The sequence below is a fragment of the Tachyglossus aculeatus genome, chromosome X1, assembly GCF_015852505.1.
Source record: "Tachyglossus aculeatus isolate mTacAcu1 chromosome X1, mTacAcu1.pri, whole genome shotgun sequence".
In the NCBI taxonomy this organism is placed as follows: domain Eukaryota; kingdom Metazoa; phylum Chordata; class Mammalia; order Monotremata; family Tachyglossidae; genus Tachyglossus; species Tachyglossus aculeatus.
In genome coordinates, this window is record NC_052101.1 from 52,816,491 (window position 1) to 52,838,001 (window position 21,511).

General features: G+C 53.8%; 1 protein-coding gene across 3 annotated transcripts in view; it reads right to left on the reverse strand.

The window, feature by feature from the left end:
• Nucleotides 1-21,511, reverse strand: part of KLHL3 (kelch like family member 3) — an 89,680-nt gene that overhangs the window by 12,485 nt on the left and 55,684 nt on the right. For all 3 annotated transcript variants that reach the window (XR_005457350.1, XM_038772751.1, XM_038772752.1), the window contains exons 6-11: nt 19,825-19,934; nt 11,981-12,097; nt 9,332-9,481; nt 5,864-5,981; nt 4,866-5,063; nt 3,794-3,895 (exon numbers count right to left, since the gene is read on the reverse strand). Coding sequence is in view for 2 of the 3 variants with exons in the window: in XM_038772751.1 (XP_038628679.1) it covers nt 3,794-3,895; nt 4,866-5,063; nt 5,864-5,981; nt 9,332-9,481; nt 11,981-12,097; nt 19,825-19,934 (795 nt within the window). In the remaining variant the exon portion in view is untranslated. The remainder of the gene's footprint in view (nt 1-3,793; nt 3,896-4,865; nt 5,064-5,863; nt 5,982-9,331; nt 9,482-11,980; nt 12,098-19,824; nt 19,935-21,511) is intronic.

Below are 21,511 nucleotides of genomic sequence, written 5' to 3' on the forward strand. Positions count from 1 at the left end.
TGGGCAAGTCACTTCACTTCTCCGTGTCTCAGTTTAAATCGTCCTCCCTCCAGTGTAGACTGTGAGCCCCATGTGGGACAGGGACTGTGTCCAACCTGATTATCGTGTAGCTACCCCAGTTTTGAGTTCAGTGCCTGGCACACAGTTAGCACTTAATAAGTGCCATCACTAAATCCTGTTAGTTCTATCTTCACAACACCGCCAAAATCCACCCCTTCCTCTCCATCCAAACTGCTACCACAATAATGCAAGCAATTATCGTATCCTGCATTGATTATTGTATCAGCCTCCTTGCTGACCTCCCTGCTTCCTGTTTCTTTCAACTCCAGTCCATACTCCGTTCTGCTGCCCAAATCATTTTCCTTCAAAAACGTTCAGACCATGTTTCCCCACTCAAGAAACTCCAATGGTTGCCCATCCACCTCTGCATCAAGCAAAAACTCCTATTGGCTTTAAAGCACTTAAGCACCTTGCTCCCTCCTACCTCACCTTGCTGCTCTTCTACTACAACCTAACCCACAAACTTGGTTCCTCTGGTGCTAAACTTCTCACTGTATCTTGATTTCGTATATCTCGCCGCCAACCTCTCATCCACATCCAACCTCTGGCCTGGAGCGCCCTCCCTCCTCATATCAGACAGATAATTGCTCTCCCCCCACTTCAAAGCCTTATTGAAGGCACTTCTACTCCAGGAAGCCTTCCCTCACTGAGCCCTCCTCTCCTCTTCTCCCACTCCCTTCTGCGCCACTCATACTTGCTCCTTCATTCATCCTCTTTCCCTTCCCCACGGCGCATATGTATATATCTGTAATATATAATAATAATAATAATGGCATTTGTTAAGCCCTTAATATGTGCAAAGCACTCTTCTAAGCACTAGGGAGGATACAAGGTGATCAGGTTGTCCCATGTGGGGCTCACAGTCTTAATCCCCATTTTACAGATGAGGTAACTGAGGCACAGAGAAGTGAAGTGACTTGCCCAAAGTCACACAGCTGAAAATTGGTGGAACTGGGATTTGAACCCATGACCTCTGACTCCCAAGCCTGTGCTCTTTCCACTGGGCCATAAATATATTTATTTGTTTATATTATTGCCTGTCTCCCGCCTGTAGACTGTGAGCTCACTGTGGGCAGGGAATGTGTTTGATGTTATAGTGTACTCTCCCAAGTGCTTAGTACAGTGTTTGGCACACAGTAAGCATTCAATAAATAAGATTATTATTAATAATAATAATAAAATTCAAAAAACATCCTTGGTCACAGGCTGCAAACAACACTCCTCTGGGCCAACAGGAGTGGAGGCCTTGCAGGGCGGACAGACTGCTGACCCACTTGGGACAGACAGACATAGTGCAGCCAGCCCAGATACCACCCCAAATACTGGAGAAACACCCGAAGCCATCACCATCCAAGCCACATGGGTCTCTCCAAAGGTGAGAATTCTCCTGGGTGGGCTTCCCTGGGGCATATGCATGGGAAGGCATGCCCTTGGGGAAGCCCTGCCTGGAGGTACCCTGGCACTGCTGCCTGTGTCTTGGTCTCACTGAGACTCACTTGGGCACTGGTTCAGCCTAGGTCAGCTAAGGAATCCAGTCTGAGCCTAGGAAGCCCAGCCTGGCCAGGGCCAGAGAAGCTGGCAGTCAGTCAGTCAGTCAGTCTCTCTCTCTCTCTCTCGCCAGGAGAAGGTTTACTCTCTCCAGTCAGTGCAGGGTTGGGATGGGGACCATCAGGGTAAAGGGTCTCCAATGTCCCATTGAGAGATGCTCTGGGGTCTGAGACTCAGGGATAATAATAATAACAATAATAATAATGGCATTTATTAAGCGCTTACTATGTGCAAAGCACTGTTCTAAGCGCTGGGGAGGTTACAAGGTGATCAGGTTGTCCCACAGGGGGCTTACAGTCTTAATCCCCATTTTCCATTTTACAGATGAAGTAACTGAGGCACAGAGAATCAATCAATCAATCAACCGTATTTATTGAGTGCTTACTGTGTGCAGAGCACTGTACTAAGCGCTTGGGAAGTACAAGCTGGCAACATATAGAGACAGTCCCTACCCAACAGTGGGCTCACAGTCTAGAAGGGGGAGACGTTAAGTGACTTGCCCAAAGTCACACAGCTGACAATTGGCAGAGTCGGGATTTGAACCTATGACCTCTGACTCCAAAGCCTGTGCTCTTTCCACAGTCCCTGAGACAGCCCACAGTGGAAAGAGACCTCCCCTGATGGACACCAAAGGATGGGGTGCTCAGCTGGGGAAGGGATGGCCTAGCCAAACTCAGGAAGTTAGGCCATGAATGGTAGGAACTGCTACTGAGTCTCTTCCCCTCAACTGAGTGTCTGATACAAACTGCCTGTGCTTTGTTCCCACTGCCGGGATGATCCATTTTCTATCCCACAGAGAGCTTGGTCAGGTGACCCTAAGGGGCACACTACAGCCCTTCCAGGGGTCTGTCACCAAGCAGGATGGCTGGGGTCAGGGATGCAGAGGAAACATTCAAAGGAATTCAGAGTAATTCAATTCATGTGAAAAGAAGAAGCTAAAGAGGCTTGGTTTGAACTCGGTAGGGGAATCCCATATCTGTTGCTGATGATTTGCACCATCAGCTGCTGAAATTAAGATACTAGCTTGGTGCTTGCAAAAAACTGTCCCCCGGAAAAACAGCACTTTCTTTCCAACATTGAATAAATGGATGATACATTCAGATGGCCATTATTTTCATTTTGTTTTTCCAATCAATGGTATTTATTGAATGTTTACTGTGTGCAGAGCACTGTACTAAGCACTTGGGAGCAGTCCACGGACCTGAACAAAGATTCTTGATGTTCTAAAACACCTGAGTCTCAAAGGCTGCCCACCTATTTCGGAAGGAGGCAGAAATGCTTTGGAGGGCCTCTGCCAGACATCTTGCCTGACTACTGGTGAGGCAGGGGGGCCTAGTGGAGGGCACACAGGGCTGTGGGGCTGGAGACCTGGATTTGAGTCGGCTCTGCCAGTGGTCTACTTGTGTGATCCTAGGGAAGCAGCGTAGCCTGGTGGAAAGATCACAGCCCCGGGAGTAAGAGGACCTGCCCGAGTTCTAATCCTTTCTCTGCCACATACTTGCTGTGTGACTTTGGGCAAGGTGCAACGTTTCTGTGCCTCAGTTCCCTCATCTGCAGAATGGGGATTCAATACCTTACCTGACTCCTACTTAAGACTGTGCGTCTCATGAGGGACCTGATTATCTTGTATCTACCCCACTGCTTAGTGAATTTCTTGGGACATAATAAGCGCTTAACAATACCATTATTATTATTACTATTATTTATTAGGGGTGGCAGGGGAGATTTGTGCAAAACCTGCACATTTTAATTAAAAAACTGAGGTAGGAAGATCAGAGGTTCAGTGGTGAGCCTTAAGCTGCTGGGTCATGATTTAACTAAGGCATATGCCATGCCTGTCTGGGAATACGCTGCTCCCTTCCCACACCAACCCAAGAACACACCTCTCCTCAACACACCTATTCAGAACATGCCTCTCCCTCCTCACACCTGCCCAAGAGCCCATCTCTCCCTTCCCACACCTGCCATGGGACACATCTTCCCTGAACACCTCATAATAATAACCATGGTTCATGTGTTCAGCACTTACGGACCAAAGCGCCGGGATAAATGCAAAATATTCAGGTCAGTTCAGACACAGCCACTTGCAGATCCGGATGCGGAGGAGAGACCCACCCACCAGCCCATCTGCCGGCGTGGCACTGCACGCTCGCCTGGAGGCCGCCGGGGAAGCACGACTCCTCACCTTCCACCACTCCCACCCCGACGCTGCTGCGGCGCGTGTTCATCGGGGCCACGAAGAACCACTCATTCGTCTTGTAGCTGTAGGCCTCCACCGACGCCAAACCTGGGGGATGGCAAGGGACGGAATGGGCTGAGCGGCAGCCGCTTCCGACCAAGGGGTGAGACTTGGGGGCTGTGGCCCGAAGGCCAAGCCCGGACCGTCCTCCACCTCCACTGCGGGCACAGGAAAGGAAACAATCCAATGGCCAGGAAGATATAAGCCTGGCACAAGTGTGGTACTGCTCCAGCCGGGAGGCCGAGGAAGCCATGGGATAAGTTTCTGGGGCTGGGGGCATTTTTGCTTAGAGGCAGGGCCCCAGAAAAGGATCCAGTGGAATTCATAATCTTGGCTTTGGAGGCCCGAGTGGTTAAACCGGAGGAGCTGCCAGGGTAATAGATCAATGGTACTTACTGGGCTCTTACCAAGAGCAGGGCACACGTACTAAATGCTTGGGAGAGTAAAATATAATAAAGTTGGTAGACAAGATCCTTGCCCTCAAAGAATTTATAAACTAAAGTGGGAGTCAGACATTAAAATATATTTCAGATAGGGGAAGGGGCAGAGTGTAAGGATATGTGCATAAGGGCAATGGGGCTGGGGGTGGAAGGGGTACAGGCCCAAGCGAATAGGTGACACAGAAGAGAAGGGGAATAGGGTGGGGAGATGAGAGATTTGTCAGGGAAGGATCCATGCTGGAGATGTGATTTTAGTAGGGCTTTGAAGTTGGGGCCGATTGAAAGTCTTTCGGAAGCCAAGTGGGAGGGAACTCCAGGCAGGAAGGAGGGAGTGAGCAATAGTTGGAGGCAAAAGAGATGCAGAGTAGTTTGGTTTTAGGGTCTGGGCTGCCTCTAAACTTAATGAAGTGCGGGGGGGGGGGGGGGGGGAGGGGGGTCTCCTCTGGGAGGCTGTGTGGTCCAGGCTCTGCGGGAAAGCAGGGGCCGAGGCAGTGCCTGAACAGCTCCCTCAGCTTCCTGGGGTACCTGATCCTTCCCGGCCTACCCCCCGGCACCACCCAGCCCCACTGAGCACGCACCGGTGCTACCGTCGAAACCGCCCACAGCATACAGGAGATCATTCAACACCGCGGCCCCAAGCGTGCTCCTCCGCTCCTGCATGCTGGCGATCGACGTCCACTGGTCCTTCGCCCCATCGTACACATCCACTGTCCGCACCCGCAGGGAGCCGTTGAAGCCACCCACAGCATACACGCTGCCGGCCATGAACACTACGCCTGCCGGACACAGGGAGGAGGCTGAGGTCCCAATGGGGAGCAAGCCCCTGGCCCCCCAGGTCTCAAGGCTTGGAGGCTGAGGGAGCTCCTAGGAACACCAGTTATTCAGAGACTACTAGGCCATGTGGGGCTGGATTGTCCACTCTAGGCATTCACCGTGCCATCTGCTGGCACAAATGCTCGGCTGGCCCTCGGGCAACCCAGGCCACCCCACGCCCCCCGACACCATCATGGACTGACCGATCAGACCCATGCCCTGATTCCTCCTTTACCCTCCCTGCTACTTGCCTTGGGAGTGAGAGTGCCTGCCTATGTGGCATTCTGACCTGTCCTTCAGTCCTCAGGGACAGTGCACCCCATCCACACAAGGATCCGACCCCGGTCCTGGTCCCAGCAGGAGCACAATAGTTCAGTAGATTTGTCCTTCCTGATCGTGTTCTTCACTATATGAAGAGCAGGCTCAGCCCTGCAGGACTGCGTTGGGTGACCAGGCCCAGGGACCCAGGCCACCACGCAGCTGCACTGGGATCCAACAGAGGCCAGGCCGTCTTACAGCTGCATGGGGACTCATCTGGGACCACACTACGCAAATGTTCCCTCTTCCCTGAGATCCTCCTTCCCACTCCCCCTTAGGCATGGCAAACTCTGGCTGCACAAGCCATTCCTCAGAGTATGGTGGGAATTCTGGTCAGAGGAGGCAGTGGCCCCTTGGATTACTGAGCCCCGAAGCGGAGGGATCGGAGTGGGCAGATGCCGGGAGCCACCGCCAGGGGAATGGGGGAGTGCTGCGCCCTCCTTACCCGCCCGGCACCTTCTCGAGGGGAGCTCGGCGATCTGGTCCCAGCGGTCCTGCTCGAAGTCGTAGCACTCCACACTGCGGATGGCCTTGGGTGCCTGCCCACCCACCACGATCATCACCTGGAGAGAGACGCCGACACAGAGCCCAGCCGCCATCATCAGAATTTACCAATTCTGTTGTATTGGTCTCTCCCAAGCACTTAGTACAGTGCTCTACGCACAGTGAGCACTCAATAAATACCACTGATCAGGTCAGAACCCTGCAACCTATGCCCTCCAAGGCCTGAGTCCTCTGTGGCCTGTGGTCTCCACAGCCCACGCTTACCGCCCCCATCCCTGCAGCCACTTGGCTCCACACCCAACCCACTCTGGCCTGAGCGGAGCCCGTCCAGCTCCCTGGGTGAACATGACCCAAGGGCCAGCCGCAAAACCATCCTTCAGCTCCCTGGCCACCTTCAGCCTCACCAGGAGTCCAAAACTAATTCCCAGTGGAAATAGCTTGCCCACATTTCCAGAGAGGAAAGGCAGAGTCATGTTAGATGCCACGGCGTGGTGGTGGAGAACCTGGGGCATCTCTCCAGCTTCTGCATGTTCCCAGGGCTACTGCTGATGGGTGAGGGGACGGAGAATTGGGTGGCTCTCGAGGGTTGCCCATGGCAACTGAGCACCTGGCTACCGTGACATGTGTTGGTTCTGAAACAGCATTGCACACCAGCCTGGCATCAAGGCATAAGTGAGGTTTGCCCCCAGCTAGGGGATCTGCCCACCCTGACTCACTGGAGTCCCCAGGCAGGGGAAGTTGGTGAGGAGGGAGGGCAGGGCATCACCAGTCACTTGGCAGGAGGGAGGCAAGGGCAGCCAGGAAAGCCAGTTTCAGGCAGTCAGCAGGAGGCGCCCCTGAAGCCAGTGTACACTTCGCTTGCCCTGGCTTGGGCACTGGGCTAGGCTGGCCCCAATGCCCAGCCCCAGGATCCACAACCCAGCTCCAACCCATTGCCCAGACCAGCCACCAGTCCCAGCCAGCACCCACCTTCAGTGCCCAGAGCCCAGCTCTGCATCCAACCCCAGTGCCTAGTCGAGTGCCCAGCCCAGCACTCAGGTCCCAGTCCTCAGCCCAGCACCCAACCCAACCCTAGCACCCAGCCCAGGGCCCAGGGCCAGTGCCCAGCTGCAAGAAATGGGCAGTCGGGCCCAAGATCCCTCCTGGCATAGAGCTGACAACTGCCTCCGCCCAAAGCATCTGTCCATCTGTCCAGGGAGTTGCCGACAGAACCCACGCCCCTGCCAAAAACCTATCAGCAGCAGTGGTGGGTGTGGGTTGTCCCAGCGGGGCCCCGGGGTCAGGCTCAGTCTTGGCACTCTCATCATTAGAAAGTGGTATATCTTTTTAGACTGAGACCAATGGAGAGATGCTATTCACAGGTCCTCACTAATCACAGCGAGGAATCCCTTGACCAGGTCCCAGCCCTCGGTTCTGCCAAGACCAGAGCTCTCCACCAAGCCACAGTTACTCCTCAGAGGTGGCACACCTGCACCAACCCCTGCTGTCCCTTGCAGGACCGAAACAATGACATGGGAACCTCCAATACGCTGAACGGAAACAGCCCAGGAACAGGGGCAGAGGACAAAAGAACTTCCAGGTAAGGCAAACAGACCAGTGTCCCCAGAGGAAAGCTTGGGCCTCAGGCTGTGTGACTGGGTGATTCCACAGATGCTAGCAGGACTCGGTTTGGCTTATACAAAACAGTCCTGGTTCTTCTCCTGCTCTCTCTGACTGCTCAGTTTCTCAGTTCCATCTGCTGGCTCCTCCCCTTCCTCTCATACTCTTACCATAGGTATCCCTGGAGGCTCTATTCTGGGCCCTCCACTCTTCTCGTTCTCCCCTCTTTCTCAGGGAGCTGGCCCGCTCACATGGCTTCAGATACCAACTCTATGCAGAGGACTCCCTCGTCTGTCTCTCTAAGAATAATAATAATAATTTTGGTATTTGTTAAGTGCTTACTATGTGCCAAGCACTTCTCTAAGCACTGGGGGAGATACAAGATAATCAGGTTGTCCCACATGGGGCCCACATGGGTCTCACAATCTTAATCCCCATTTTCCAGATGAGGTAACTGAGGCACCGAGAAGTTAAGTGACTTGCCAAAGTCACACAGCTTTGGGCGGAGCCAGGATTAGAATTGATGACCTCTGACTCCCAAGTCCGTGCACTTTCCACTGAGCCATGCTGCTTCTCTAGCTCTGACCTGCAACCCTACATCTCCTCTTGCCTCCAAGACAACTCCCCTCAGATGTCCCGTTGGCATTTCAAAACTCAACATGTCAAAAACATAACTCTTCCTCCTTCCCGCTGAACCTGTTCCCCCAACTGACTCTGCCAGCTTGAGCATCACCACCACCATCTTCCCCATCCCATAAGCCCACCACCTTGGTGTCCCCCTTGACACTTCGCTGTCGTCTAACTCCCACCTCCAGTCTGCTGCCAAATCCGGAAGACTCTTCCTGCCCAAAGTCTCCTGGATCCTTCCCTTCCTTTCCTCCTAAATTGCCAGCACCCTAGTAAAGGCTCTGGTCTTGCTCTGGCTAAGCTACTGTCACTCCAGCCCCGTCACTGGCCTTCCAGCCCCCAACATCCCCCCAACCCCCGCTTCCAACGTGCACCACACCCTAAGGCTCGGATCCCATCTTTCTGAAGCTCCATTCGTCCTACATCTCTCCTCTTTCTGAAACCCTCCACCGTGCCCCACCGTATCAGATAAAACCTCCTCCCGGTCGGCTTCAAGCCTTGCCACCATCTGCCTCCCCCCACTCACCTCCTGCTCTCTTCTCCCTCTTTCTCCAGCTTGCTGACTTCACTCCTCCCAAGCCAATCTTCTCGCTACCTCGCTTCCCACCCTCCTGCCTCCGTCCCCTGGCTCATGTTGCTCTCCCAGTGTGGAACTCCCTCCCCACAGCAGACAGACCCCAGCTCTCCCCACATTCAAATCCCTCCTAAATTCCGACCCCTTCCAACAAGTATTCTCTGATTGGTTTCCAGGCACCCTGAGTCACATCAGCCAACTCTACCACTTCCAAACTTAGCGCTCAAGTATATATGCTCTCTCAATTTATTTCGACCACTCCAGTTGTAGATATTTTTATCCATCTCCCCCATTGCACTGTGAGTTCCTTGTGGGCAAGGAATGTTTCACTTTGCTATTTTGTTCTTCCCGAGCGCCTAGAATAGTGCACCTCGTTACAACTCCTCCTCCTCCTCTGCCACTACAGACCTTGCTTAATTTGGAACCAGCCTCAGCAGGAGCCCAACTGCCCGAGGGACCAGCAGTGGTGACAGGATTACCAGGGCTCAGTGTCCACCTTGGGGTCACTTGCCCCCATTCCATCCATGGAGGGGGAAGGTCATCCCCAAGTCTGGGCTCCCTAGGAGACTGCTAGCCAGAGCAACATACAGGGACCCAGGACGGTCTTACTTTGGGCATGCTGACGGGTGTGCGGGGCTTGGTTCTGGGGTTCTTGATCAGTTGCCTTTGGTCCAGAGGCAGTAGGTGGTACTTCATGGCCTCAATGAGGAAGTCCTTGCATGTGTTGTTGTTCTTGATCAGAGCTTCTTCCTCCACGGTCTGGAAGACACAGCACCAGTTACCGGGAGAAGTAGGCATTGATGTTCATACGGCATGGGAGGCAAGGTGGGGGGAAACTGTCCTAGCCCCAGAGCCTGGACAGCCAGGCAGTCAGACAGGTAGCCCAGGGAACACACCTCTTGAGAAAGGAGGGTTTGGTCTCAGACCGGGGAGCTCAGTCTGGGAGGATCAGGCTGAGGACTCAGACGAGGTCGGGCGCAGGAAGGGACAGGCAGGCCCACTCAGAACAGATTTCTTCCCAGATTTTCCAAACCCCACTTGACCTCAGCCAGCTGCAGACCTCCTACTTCCTCAGCCTTCCTGGCAAGGAAACATCACTCCCCTGTAGTGCACCCAGCAGCTGAATGGGAATCATCACTAAAATCGCCTTTGGAGTCATGCAAGCAGGAGATTTCTGCCCATAGGCGATACGTGCCAGGGTCCTGCTGCAGTACCCAGCAGGGCTCCTGAGGACAGGGATCAGGCAAGAGTGCATTCAGCACAGTCATAGGCTTGGGAAGCAGGGATGCAGCCCGTGTGCAATACTGGACAAGGGTGACTGGCAACTCCGGAATGCAACGAAAGCCTGAGGGAAGAAATGGGGTTCCAGGGAAAAGAGCATGGGGTGGGGTGTCAGGACAACCAGGTTCTGATCCCAGCTCTGCCCCTGGCCTACTGTGTGATATGACACTGGGTAAGTCACTTAACCTCTCTGGGTCTCAGTTTACCCACCTACAAAAAAGGGATAAGACAGCAGCTCTCCCTGCCCCATAGGGCTACTGTGAAGATAAAGAGATAAATACCACCAGAAGGCTTTGGATTTTTTAAAATGATATTTTTTAAGCACTATGTGCCATGCATTGTACTAGGGTAGATACAGGATAATTAGGTTGGACACAGTCCATGTCCCACATGAGGCTCACGGTCTTCATCCCTGTTTCACAGATGAGGTAACTGAGGCACAGAGAAGTGAAGTGACTTGCTCAAGATCATACAGCAGACAAGTGGTGGAGTGGGGATTTGAATCTAGGTCCTTCTGACTCCCAGGCCTGTGCTCCATCCACTAGGCCATGCTGCTTTTCAATAAAAACAAGAACAGTCTACAAATACTAGGTGCCATTACTGTACTTTCCCAGTTGTCTGGAAAAGAACCCCTGTCCCTGTCTGCCACTGATCTGCCTCTCCAGGCTTTTCCTCCAGTTGTCCTTCTCCTGGCAGAGCACAGGGCTGCTGTATCCTCCCCCAGGATTGCTCTCCACCCCTGATGGTGGTCAGGCAGAGCTGGCCCCTGGACCAACGAGAGAATGACCCTAGGGGCCCAGAAGAGCAGGACTCCCTGGAAACAGTCAGATCTCAGGGCTGGGATCCTGGGGATTCCAAGAAGCAGGGAGAGTATGGCATATAGACAATGCACTCTTAGAAGATCCCAGGCCATGGTCCCATCCAGGGAGACAGTGCCTAACAGCCATAGCTCCCCCAAGACCCTAAATCCTTCCTCACTGCTCCTCCAAGACCTGCCTACTGACCGCAGGACTCCTGCAATCCAAGGACTCGTTGTCTGACATGGGTGGTGAGGCCAACCAGTGGAGGGGCCCCGGACCAGCAGTCCAGCAGGGGTTCCAGGGTGACTGAGGCCAGAATGCTACCAGGGCTCGACACTTAGTTGTCTCTGGCCCTTGGACGCTACTCCCTCCACCTTAGCAGAGATGCACACAGTAAGTGTTAAGTAAATAGGATTGAAAGAATTGAATGACTACATAGACCTCTTGGACCTGCCCCTAACCCCAACCTCTCCAGCTTCCCCCAGGACAAGAAGAGCTGAAAGAGCACTAGGAGCTGAAGCCTTCCCCCTTGGGCAGAGCAGCCCAGGGAGTGGGAACATCTCTATTTGGGGCCAGCAAGAAGAGACCAGTGACCTCCCTATAAAAGCTTTAATGGCTTCCCAAGCCACAGAGAGCAGTGGTGAGCTCCTGCACACTAGGCTGAGGCTCTGACCCTCAGGCAGAGGCCGGATACTGAAGCTGCAAGCTCCTTACACAAACTACATCCTGGGCTCAAAGGCCGGTGGCTTCTTGGGCTTTTGAGAAACCCCTTCCCACACTCCTGCCCTGCTGAATGGGGAGAAAGTCTTCAGCCCTGCCATTAATGGGAAGCCCTCCCTTCACTCCCAGGCCTGCTCGTCCATGCCCTGACCCTCTCTGCTGGTCTTCTGGGCCCTTGGGTGAGCCCTATCCTGGGGTGTCCATTGGTGGAGTGGTTTGGGGCTAGGGGATTGTGAGGCTGTCCTTAGGCAGTGCCCTGGGAAGCTGGCTGATGGCTAGCCAGGGTGGGGCAGGGGAGGGCAAGGGGTGGGCAAGAGGTGGATGAGAGCTGCTGGTCCAGCATGGGGTGGACCACAGCCACTAAACCAGTGTGCATTTCAGCCCACAAACCCAGAACCAAGCAAGGCCCAGTCTGGCACAGACAGCTGCCCACAGGTCAGTGGCAGCCGTTACTCACCTGGACGAGGTAGTCCCGTGGCAGGAGGGGGAGGCGCACATGTTCCATCAGCTTGGCCATGTGATCGAGGCGGGTCTCCTTCTCATAGTTGATCCAAGAGATCACAGCCTCGAACACCTGGGGAGAAAGGCGGTAGAATCATCTGCTGGATTGGACCTGCAGCCAAGACCTTGAGCAACCTTGGGGGGGCTCCCTCCGGGTTGAGGGTAGCCAGGGTTTCAGCAGGCTCCATGGAGCCCCTGAGCCCATGGTCTCTTGAGAAATCATAGAACTAAACTGTCGCGGACAGGATCTGGGCAGTGGGGAGGGGACTACACCTCCAGGGTCCTGGCACTAGGGAAAGGGCTGTCCACTGCACGAGATGAAACCCCTTCCACCGAAATCATCTCCTTTGCCCTGCTTCCTCTCACTTTGTCCATTTCCCTTCCCCCTGTCCCCATAGGGGCCCTCTCTGACTGGAGCCCAGCCAAGTGCAGAGGGCAAAGCAGAAAGGGCTCAGGAGCCATGAGGAGCTCAGTGGAGGGTGGCGCGGACCACTGAGGTTTAGCTGGTGCTGGGGCAGATTGGAGAGACAACATTACTCAAGAAGGGAGCAGTGTACCACTAGCGAAGGGGCCACAGATCCTGGAGTAAGGGATAATGGCTACTCCTGAACCCCCCTGGGCACTGGGAAGGGATCAACCGGCCCCAGCTTGCCCCTGGGGGTTGGCCGGGGGTGCTAAGCAGAAGTGGGTCCAGATGCGGGGGACACTGAATTGCTGATGACGCAGTGGGCATGAAAGCTTCAATCCGCTGGGAACCTTAACCCACTGGGAATGGGGATCTGAACCAGTCCCGGGGAAGAGACCAGTGGTGATGATGGAGTCTCTCATCTTACACAGGATTACAGGCGGGCCACCTCAGACCTGTTTATGGCTTTGGGACTGAGAATCTGGGAGAAGGAAGGCATTCAAGTCTGGGTGAAATATAAGGCCCAGTTTCAAGATAAGAGCCCTCTTGGCTCCCCCTGACTCCCCTTCCTCTGTCCTCTCTATTCATCGCCTTCTCCACCTCCTGTTCTTCCTCCATCTCCTCACCTCCTCCGTCTCAATCAACTCCATTTCCTTCCCCTCCCCCTTCATCTCCTCCTCCATCTCCATTTCCTTATCCATTTCCTCCTCCTTCATCTGTCTCCTTCACCTTCTCCATCACTTCCTCTATCTCCTCCTTCCTTTTTCTCTTCCTTCTTTCCCCATTTTGCTTCCTTAAAGCCCCACCCCAAGAGCCCCGCCCCCTCAAATCTCCGCCACATGCTCACCTTCACGCTAGAAATGAAAAGCGGGCACCCCTGGGTGGGTGAAAATGAGGTATTCTAGCAAAACAGCGCCCCATGTGCTGTCGGCATGTGTCACTGGAGCCACACATTCATTCATTCATTCACTCGATCATATTTATTGAGCACTTACTGTGTGCAGAGCACTGTATTAAGTGCTTGAAAAGTACAATTCGGCAATAAAGAGAGACGATCCCTGCCCACTCTGGGCTTACAGTCTAGAAGGGGGAAGACAGACATCAAAACAAGTAAACAGGCATCAGTATAAATAAATAGAGTTATAGATAGATGCAAATGCACTCGAGTGCTGTGGGGCGGGGAGAGGGGGAAGAGCAAATGGAGCGAGTCAAGGCGACGCGAACGGGAGCTGAGGAAAAGGGGGGCTTAGCCTGGGACTAATGGCAATGACACAAGGCAACCACAACCACAGGCACCACCCCCACATGCCACCCGAAACTGTACATGCCACCCACAGCCATACGTGCACACTCTCTCTCCAAGCCCGTTTTAGAACAAATCCAAACATATTGGTGTCATGACAAAGTAGCAGTGGTGGGAGCCACTGTACAAATCAGTCCAGGGAATCCCATGGAAGAGAGGGTCAAGGATGAGTTAAGGTGGAGAGTGGTACAGGAGAACAAGAAAGCTTCTCTCATAACTGAGTGGATCAGGAAAAGTCAAGAAACCTGAAAATGGGACTTCTATCTTATGAAAATAATAAGTCTACTCTGAACTGGTCAAGGGTTTCCATTATCCTGGAGGCCCTTCACCCCCACTGTTACCTTTGCCTTTCTCAGGCTCTGTGGCAGAGAGGGGAGTCCCAAACTGCTTCTGCCATGGAGCTGACACTAGTCCCTGCCCCACACCTTCCCAGTCCTTGTCCACTCCATCCTTCCCCTGGTGCCACAGAGCCCTGCAAAGAGAGTTCAGGCTGCTGTAGCGGGGGTTAGGAAGAGCAGCCCTGGGGGCTGGGATATAGGCAAAAGCAAGGGTGAGGAAGAGCACCATGCAGAGAGCTTGGGCTGTTGCAGAGCTGGTGTCCCCTTTCCCCTCACCTCAGAGATCGGAGCCCTGGTTCCAGGCCCCCATCGCCTATTTATATCATTGCTACTGTTTTATCGCTTCTGTATCTCAATTGTTAACCTCCCGCTGTACTGTCACTCGCCCTGCTGACCTCACCATGAACTTTCAATTCCCTTGCTCCCAACTGCCATTCCCATTCCTCACCTTCCCCTTCCCCTTTCCCACACAGCTTTTTCCCTCCCTCTCCCCTACCAAGGATCCCTCTGTACCAGCCCCAGTCCTCCACTCCTCCCTCCCAGCCCCCTCCCTCCCCTTCTCCCCGCCCCCACCCCATCCCAGTTCTCCTTTCCCATCGCCACCCCTCTTCCCACTCTCCCCGCCCAGGCCCCCGCCAACTCATCCCAATCCAAACCCTCCCCACCCCTCACACCCTTCCCCCTCCCTCCCCTCCCTCGACAGCTACTGCCAAGTGTGGCCTCTGGAACCCTCGCTCCATTTTAAGTAAGATCCCTTTCATCCTGGACCTATTCCTTTCCAGCTCTCTACTCCTCCTCGCCCTAACTGAAACATGGTTGTCTCCGGACGACACAGTCTCTTATGCTGTTCTCTCCAGTGGAGGCCTCTTCTTCTCCCACTCCCCCAGACTCACCGGAAAAGGAAGAGGTGTCGGTTTCCTTCTTGCCCCCTAATGTTGCTTTCGCACTATCCCTCCTCCCCCTTCCCTTTCCTTCCCTTCCTTTGAAGCCCACATTATTCACCTCTACCACCCCCTCCAGATTTTTGTAGCCATCATCTACCACCCCTCCGGCCCCACCTCCAACTTCTTTAATGATTTTGACCTCTTCCTCACCTTCCTTCTCTCCTTTTCCACGCCCACTCTGATCTTCGGAGACTTCAGCATCCACATGGATATCCCTGATGACTCCTCTGCCGCCCGCCTTCTATCTCTCCTTGATGCTGCCAACCTCTTGCTCCACCCCACCTCACCCACTCACCAACTTGGTCATACCCTCGACCTCATCATCTCCTACCGCTGCACTGTGGCCACCCTCACCAACTCTGAAATCCCTCTCTCTGATCATAATCTTCTCACCTGCCTCCTCACTCACACTCCTTTCCCCATATTACTCCCTCACAGAGCTCTCCACTCTCTTGACCCCATCCATCTTTCTGAGCGCCTCACACCCCACCTCGCCTCCCTCTCCTCTCTACCCAGTCTTGACGATCAGATTACTGCTCTCAACTCTACCCTTTCTACTCAGCTAGACTCACTCGCTCCCCTTTCCCTTCACCGCTCTTGTACCACTAACCCACAGCCCTGGATCACTGCCACAGTCCGCCTCCTTCGCTCTCATGCTCGACCTGCCGAACGCTGCTGGCGAAAGTCTAAACACCATGCCAACCTCGTTCACTTCAAGTTTATCCTTTCCTGTCTTAACTCAGCCCTCTCCTCTGCCAGACAAAACTATTTCTCCTCCCTTATTGACACCCATGCCCATCATCCCCGTCAGCTCTTCCGTACATTCAACTCCCTTCTCAGGCCCCCAGTTCCCCCCACTCCTCCTTCCCTCACCCCCAACGATCTGGCCTCCTACTTCATTAACAAAATTAAATCCATCAGGTCCGACCTCCCCAAAATCACTCCCCCACCTTCTCCAACCCCCCAGCTCTCAACACTCTCTGCTACTCTCCCATCCTTCCCAGCAGCATCCTCAGAGGAGCTCTCCTCCCTCCTCTCAAGTGCTACTCCGGCCACCTGTGCTTCTGACCCCATTCCCTCTCATCTCATGAAATCTCTCGCTCCATCCCTTCTCCCCTCCTTAACTTCCATGTTCAACCGCTCACTCTCCACTGGTTCCTTCCCCTCTGCCTTCAAACATGCCCAAGTTTCTCCCATCCTAAAAAAACCCTCTCTTGACCCCACCTCACCTTCTAGTTATCGCCCCATATCCCTCCTACCATTCCTTTCCAAACTACTTGGAACGAGTTGTCTACACGTGCTGCCTCAAATTCCTCAACACCAACTCTCTCCTCGACCCCCTCCAGTCTGGCTTCCATCCCCTACATTCCACGGAAACTGCCCTCTCAAAGGTCACCAATGTCCTCCTGCTTGCCAAATCCAATGGCTCATACTCTATCCTAATCCTCCTCGACCTCTCAGCTGCCTTCGACACTGTGGACCACCCCCTTCTCTTCAACATGCTATCCGACCTTGGCTTCACAGACTCCGTCCTCTCCTGGTTCTCCTCTTATCTATCTGGTCGTTCATTCTCAGTCTTTTGCAGGCTCCTCCTCCCCCTCCCATCCCCTTACTGTGGGGGGTTCCTCAGAGTTCAGTTCTTGGTTCCCTTCTGCTCTCGATCTACACTCACTCCCTTGGTGACTTCATTCGCTCCCACGGCTTCAACTATCATCAGCGTAGGCTGATGACACCCAAATCTACATCTCTGCCCCTGCTCTCTCCCCCTCCCTCCAGGCTCACATCTCCTTCTGCCTTCAGGACATCTCCATCTGGATGTCTGCCTGCCACCTAAAACTCAACATGTCCAAGACTGAACTCCTTGTCTTCCCTCCCAAACCCTGCCCTCTCCCTGACTTTCCCATCACTGTTGACGGCACTGCCATCCTTCCCGTCTCACTAGCCCGCAACCTTGGTGTCATCCTCAACTCTGCTCTCTCATTCACCCCTCACATCCAAGCCATCACCAAAACCTGCCGGTCTCAGCTCTGCAACATTGCCAAGATCCACCCTTTCCTCTCCACCCAAACCGCTACCCTGCTCATTCAAGCTCTCATCCTATCCCATCTGGACTACTGCATCAGCCTTCTCTCTGATCTCCCATCCTCGTGTCTCTCCCCACTTCAATCCATACTTCATGCTGCTGCCCGGATTGTCTTTGTCCAGAAATGCTCTGGGCATGTTACTCCCCTCCTCAAAAATCTCCAGTGGCTACCAATCAATCTGCGCATCAGGCAGAAACTCCTCACCCTCGGCTTCAAGGCTGTCCATCACCTCGCCCCCTCCTACCTCACCTCCCTTCTCTCCTTCTACAGCCCAGCCCGTACCCTCCGCTCCTCTGCCCCTAATCTCCTCACCATGCCTCGTTCTCGCCTGTCCCGCCATCGACCCCCGGCCCACGTCATCCCCCTGGCCTGGAATGCCCTCCCTCTGCCCATCCACCAAGCTAGCTCTCTTCCTCCCTTCAAGGCCCTACTGAGAGCTCACCTCCTCCAGGAGGCCTTCCCAGACTGAGCCCCCTCCTTCCTCTTCCCTTCATCCCCCCTCCATCCCCCCGTCTTACCTCCTTCCCTTCCCCACAGCACCTGTATATATGTATATATGTTTGTACATATTTATTACTCTATTTATTTATTTATTTATTTTACTTGTACATATCTATTCTATTTATTTTATTTTGTTAATATGTTTGGTTTTGTTCTCTGTCTCCCCCTTCTAGACTGTGAGCCCACTGTTGGGTAGGGACTGTCTCTATATGCTGCCAACTTGTACTTCCCAAGCACTTAGTACAGTGCTCTGCACACAGTAAGCGCTCAATAAATACGATTGATTGATTGATTGATTCTCCCCCTTATTCCCTGCCCTGTGGGTTCTGGAGTCAAGCAGCGGGTGGAGCTCATCCCGACCCTCCCCAGGTGCCTCTTTCCCTTCCCGCTCCCCAGGGCTCAGCCCCTTACCAACGGGGACCTGGGCTCTGCCCCTTGCTCTCTGGAATCCGACTGGGGTCCAATCCCAGCATCTTGCTTCCTCCCAGAACTCAACAGGAGGAGGGCCCAGACTGTGCCTCTCAGCCTCAGCAGGCTGGCCGGAGGTCCAGGCCGGGTCTGCGCAAGGCGAGCTGGGGCAAGGCAGCATGACACTGCGGCAGCAGCATCCTGCAGGCCAGCCACAGAGGGGGCCACTCCCCTGCCAGCCCTGACAGTCACTAGGCTGTCAGCTCCTCCAGGGCAGAGACTAATGCCCCCCAAGTTCTACTATAGTCTCCTCAGCACCCGCTCCCATGCTCTGCACACAGCAGGCGTTCCCAACCTCTCTGGTGCTATGTCCTGGACAAAGAAGGCGCACAGAACGGTGCTCTGCACCCAGAGAGTGCCAAGTATAGTGCTCTAAACACAGCAGTACAGCACTCAACACACAGCAGGCGACCAGTACAGCATTCTACATACAGGGGGCACCCAATACAGCACTCCGCACACAGTGGGTGCCTAGTACAGTGCTTAGCACACAGTGGGCTCCCAGTACAGTGCTCTGCACACAGTAGGAACCCAGTTCAGCACTCTGTACGCAACAGGCATCCAGTACAACACTCTGCCCTGCCCACTTGCCAGGTGTCCAGCCCCCAAAGGTCCCTGGCTGGGCCACAGGCAGGGCTGCTGAGCAGGCCCCTAGAGGGCCAGAGGTGGAGACCCCTCCGGGGCAGGGTGACCTTCTTGACTTCCCACCAAAACCACTATAAGCCGAGGTCACCTCCACTCCGAGGGCTCCAGGAAATGGCCCACAGCTGGGTCAGAGGCAGCGAGTTTTTCCAGGCCCTTGGGCAGACCGATGATGACTCATCATGGGCTCAGAACTGACAACCCCAGCCTAGCAGGGCCTCAGTAAGGGCATACACTCACACATGTGTACACAAGCAGTCCCTGCCCCACATACCTGCACACCCTTCCCTTCCCCATATGTACACATGCTTGCCCCTCCCTCTCCACACACACCCCAAAATACACCTACTCCCCAATACACACATACCTCCAAGTGCACACACATACCTATACACACACCTGCACCCCTGATGCCCTGGCATACCCAAACATGTGCACACACACTGCATCCGACACTGCGACACACACACACACACACCCATGTTGCCATGCGATACACCAGGCCTCTTCTATCAAGGCAGAGTGTTTTTATTAATTATTCCCATTTTTAGCATTTTTCCTTTAGAATTAGTTTCACCCCAATCTTAACAGAAATAATTAGCACATGCAGGCTTGGGACCCTGCTCTTTGACAACGCTCTCGTTTCTCACTCTTCAAGAGAACACCTAAGAATCAGGCAGAGAGTGGCCCTGGGGCCAAGTTCCACTTCTTCCCCATCCTGGCAAGCTCAGACATCTGTCCTATCGGGACAGGGGTCGGCCGTTGTTCCTCACTGGCCAGCAAGCGGGGCCAGAACAGCAGGTTTACATAGTCTAGAGGAAAGAGCCTGGGCCTGAGACTCGGGGGGTCTGGGTTCTAATCCTGCTTCATCACCTTGGGCATGTCACTTCACTGCTCCATGCCTCAGTTTACTCGATAAAATGGAGATTCGATACCTGTTCTCTCTCCTCCTTAGACTGAGGCCCATGTGGGATGGGGGCTGTGTCCAATCTGACGGTACTGTATCTACCTCAAGAGCTTAGCACAGTGCTTGGCACCCAGTAAGCCCCAAGAAGATATCACAGTGATTATAATCACCGCTTGTAGCTCCTCCGGGCCGCGGGGTCCACGCTACCTTTTCTTCTGAAGAGACGGTCAGCTTGTCGCTGGATATTAGGCTGCACACCTGATCCAGGCTGAGGCTGAGAAACTCTTCTCCCAGCATCACCTCCGGAAAGTGCTGCTCTGTGCCAAAACAATGAATGGTGGACACACAGTCATGGCTGCCCCATTTAGCCATCACATCCCTCCCAGCTGCCCCACCAGTAGAAGCAGGACAGAACCCCAGCAAAGCCCGCTCAGTCCCACTGCTGCCCAGGGTCTCTGGACAGACACCGTCCTGGGCTCCCTCCCCTCCAAAATGTAAACTCCCTGAGGGCAGGGCTTGGGTCTTCTAACTCTTTTGGATATGAAGGTAAGTTCTTAGAAGGTGGGGTAAGTCTGTGGGTAGAGAAGTGCCATGGGTGCATATATATAAAATTGGCACAGGAGGGCTGAGATGCTAGAAGGGGGATGTGACCCGGAGAGAAGAAATGTGAATCAGGGAAGGCCTACTGGAGGAAATGTGATGGCAGAAGGCCTTTGAAGCTGGGGAGAGCTGTGGTCTGGTGGATTTAAGAGAGGAAGGCGTTCCAGAAAAGAGGAAGGGCATGTACAAGGGGGTTGGAAGCAGGAGAGCCGAACACGAGGCCCGGTGAGTAAGTTGCCTTGAGGGGGACGAAGACTGTGAGCTGGGATATAGTGGGACCCGCGAATGGATAAGTAAGTAAGGAAAAGGGAGAGAGCTTCTGGAGGGCCTTGTTGCTGGTGGCCGAGGGTTCCTGCTGAGGCAGGGAGAGGGCCACAGGCACAGGAGCTGAGGAAGCCCATCCTCTCACTGACTGTGAGCCCCACGTGGGACAGGGACTGTGTCCAATTTGATTAGCCTGTACCTACTCCAGTGCTTAGTATAGTGCCTAACACATCAAAAACACTTAATGAAAACAAAAGACTTGGCTCGCCCAGGTCAGGGGCAGGGAGAGTGTTCCCATTTGGTGGCCAGAAACCGCCTGGAGCTGGGCCAGGGGTCATCGCCTCCTCCTTTCTGGGCCTGTGAGCTCTCCTCAGGGTCCCAGCCTCTAAGGTCCCATCGCCCCATTCAGGCCCTTGGCTTCCCCGTCGCCTGCAATGTCAGCCCAGCCATTGGTGTCATTCCAATTAATCAATCAAACAATCAGTGGTATTTATTAGATGTCTACTGTGTGTAAAGCATCATCCTAAGTGCTTGGGAGAGTACAACAGAGTTGAAAGACACATTCCCTGCCTACAAGACCCTTACAATCTATAGGGGGAGACAATAGGAGCAGCGTGGCTCAGTGGAAAGAGCACGGGCTTTGGAGTCAGAGGTCATGGGTTCAAATCCCGGCTCCACCAATTGTCAGCTGTGTGACTTTGGGCAAGTTACTTAACTTCTCTGTGCCTCAGTTACCTCATCTGTAAAATGGGGATTAAGACTGTGAGCCCCCCGTGGGACAACCTGATCACCTTGTAACCTCCTCAGTGCTTAGAACAGTGCTTTGCACATAGTAAGTGCTTAACAAATAGCATTATTATTATTATTATTAATAGAAATTAATGAATTTCAGATAATGTAATTACTTTTCCAGGAATGTTTGACATAGCATTCCTGCTTGCCCCTTCACGGCCAGAATTCCTTCACTGCCAGGGGGCGAAGTCTATGTGCCTTCCCGGGGTCTGGGACATGGCTTAGAGTGTGGTCCCAG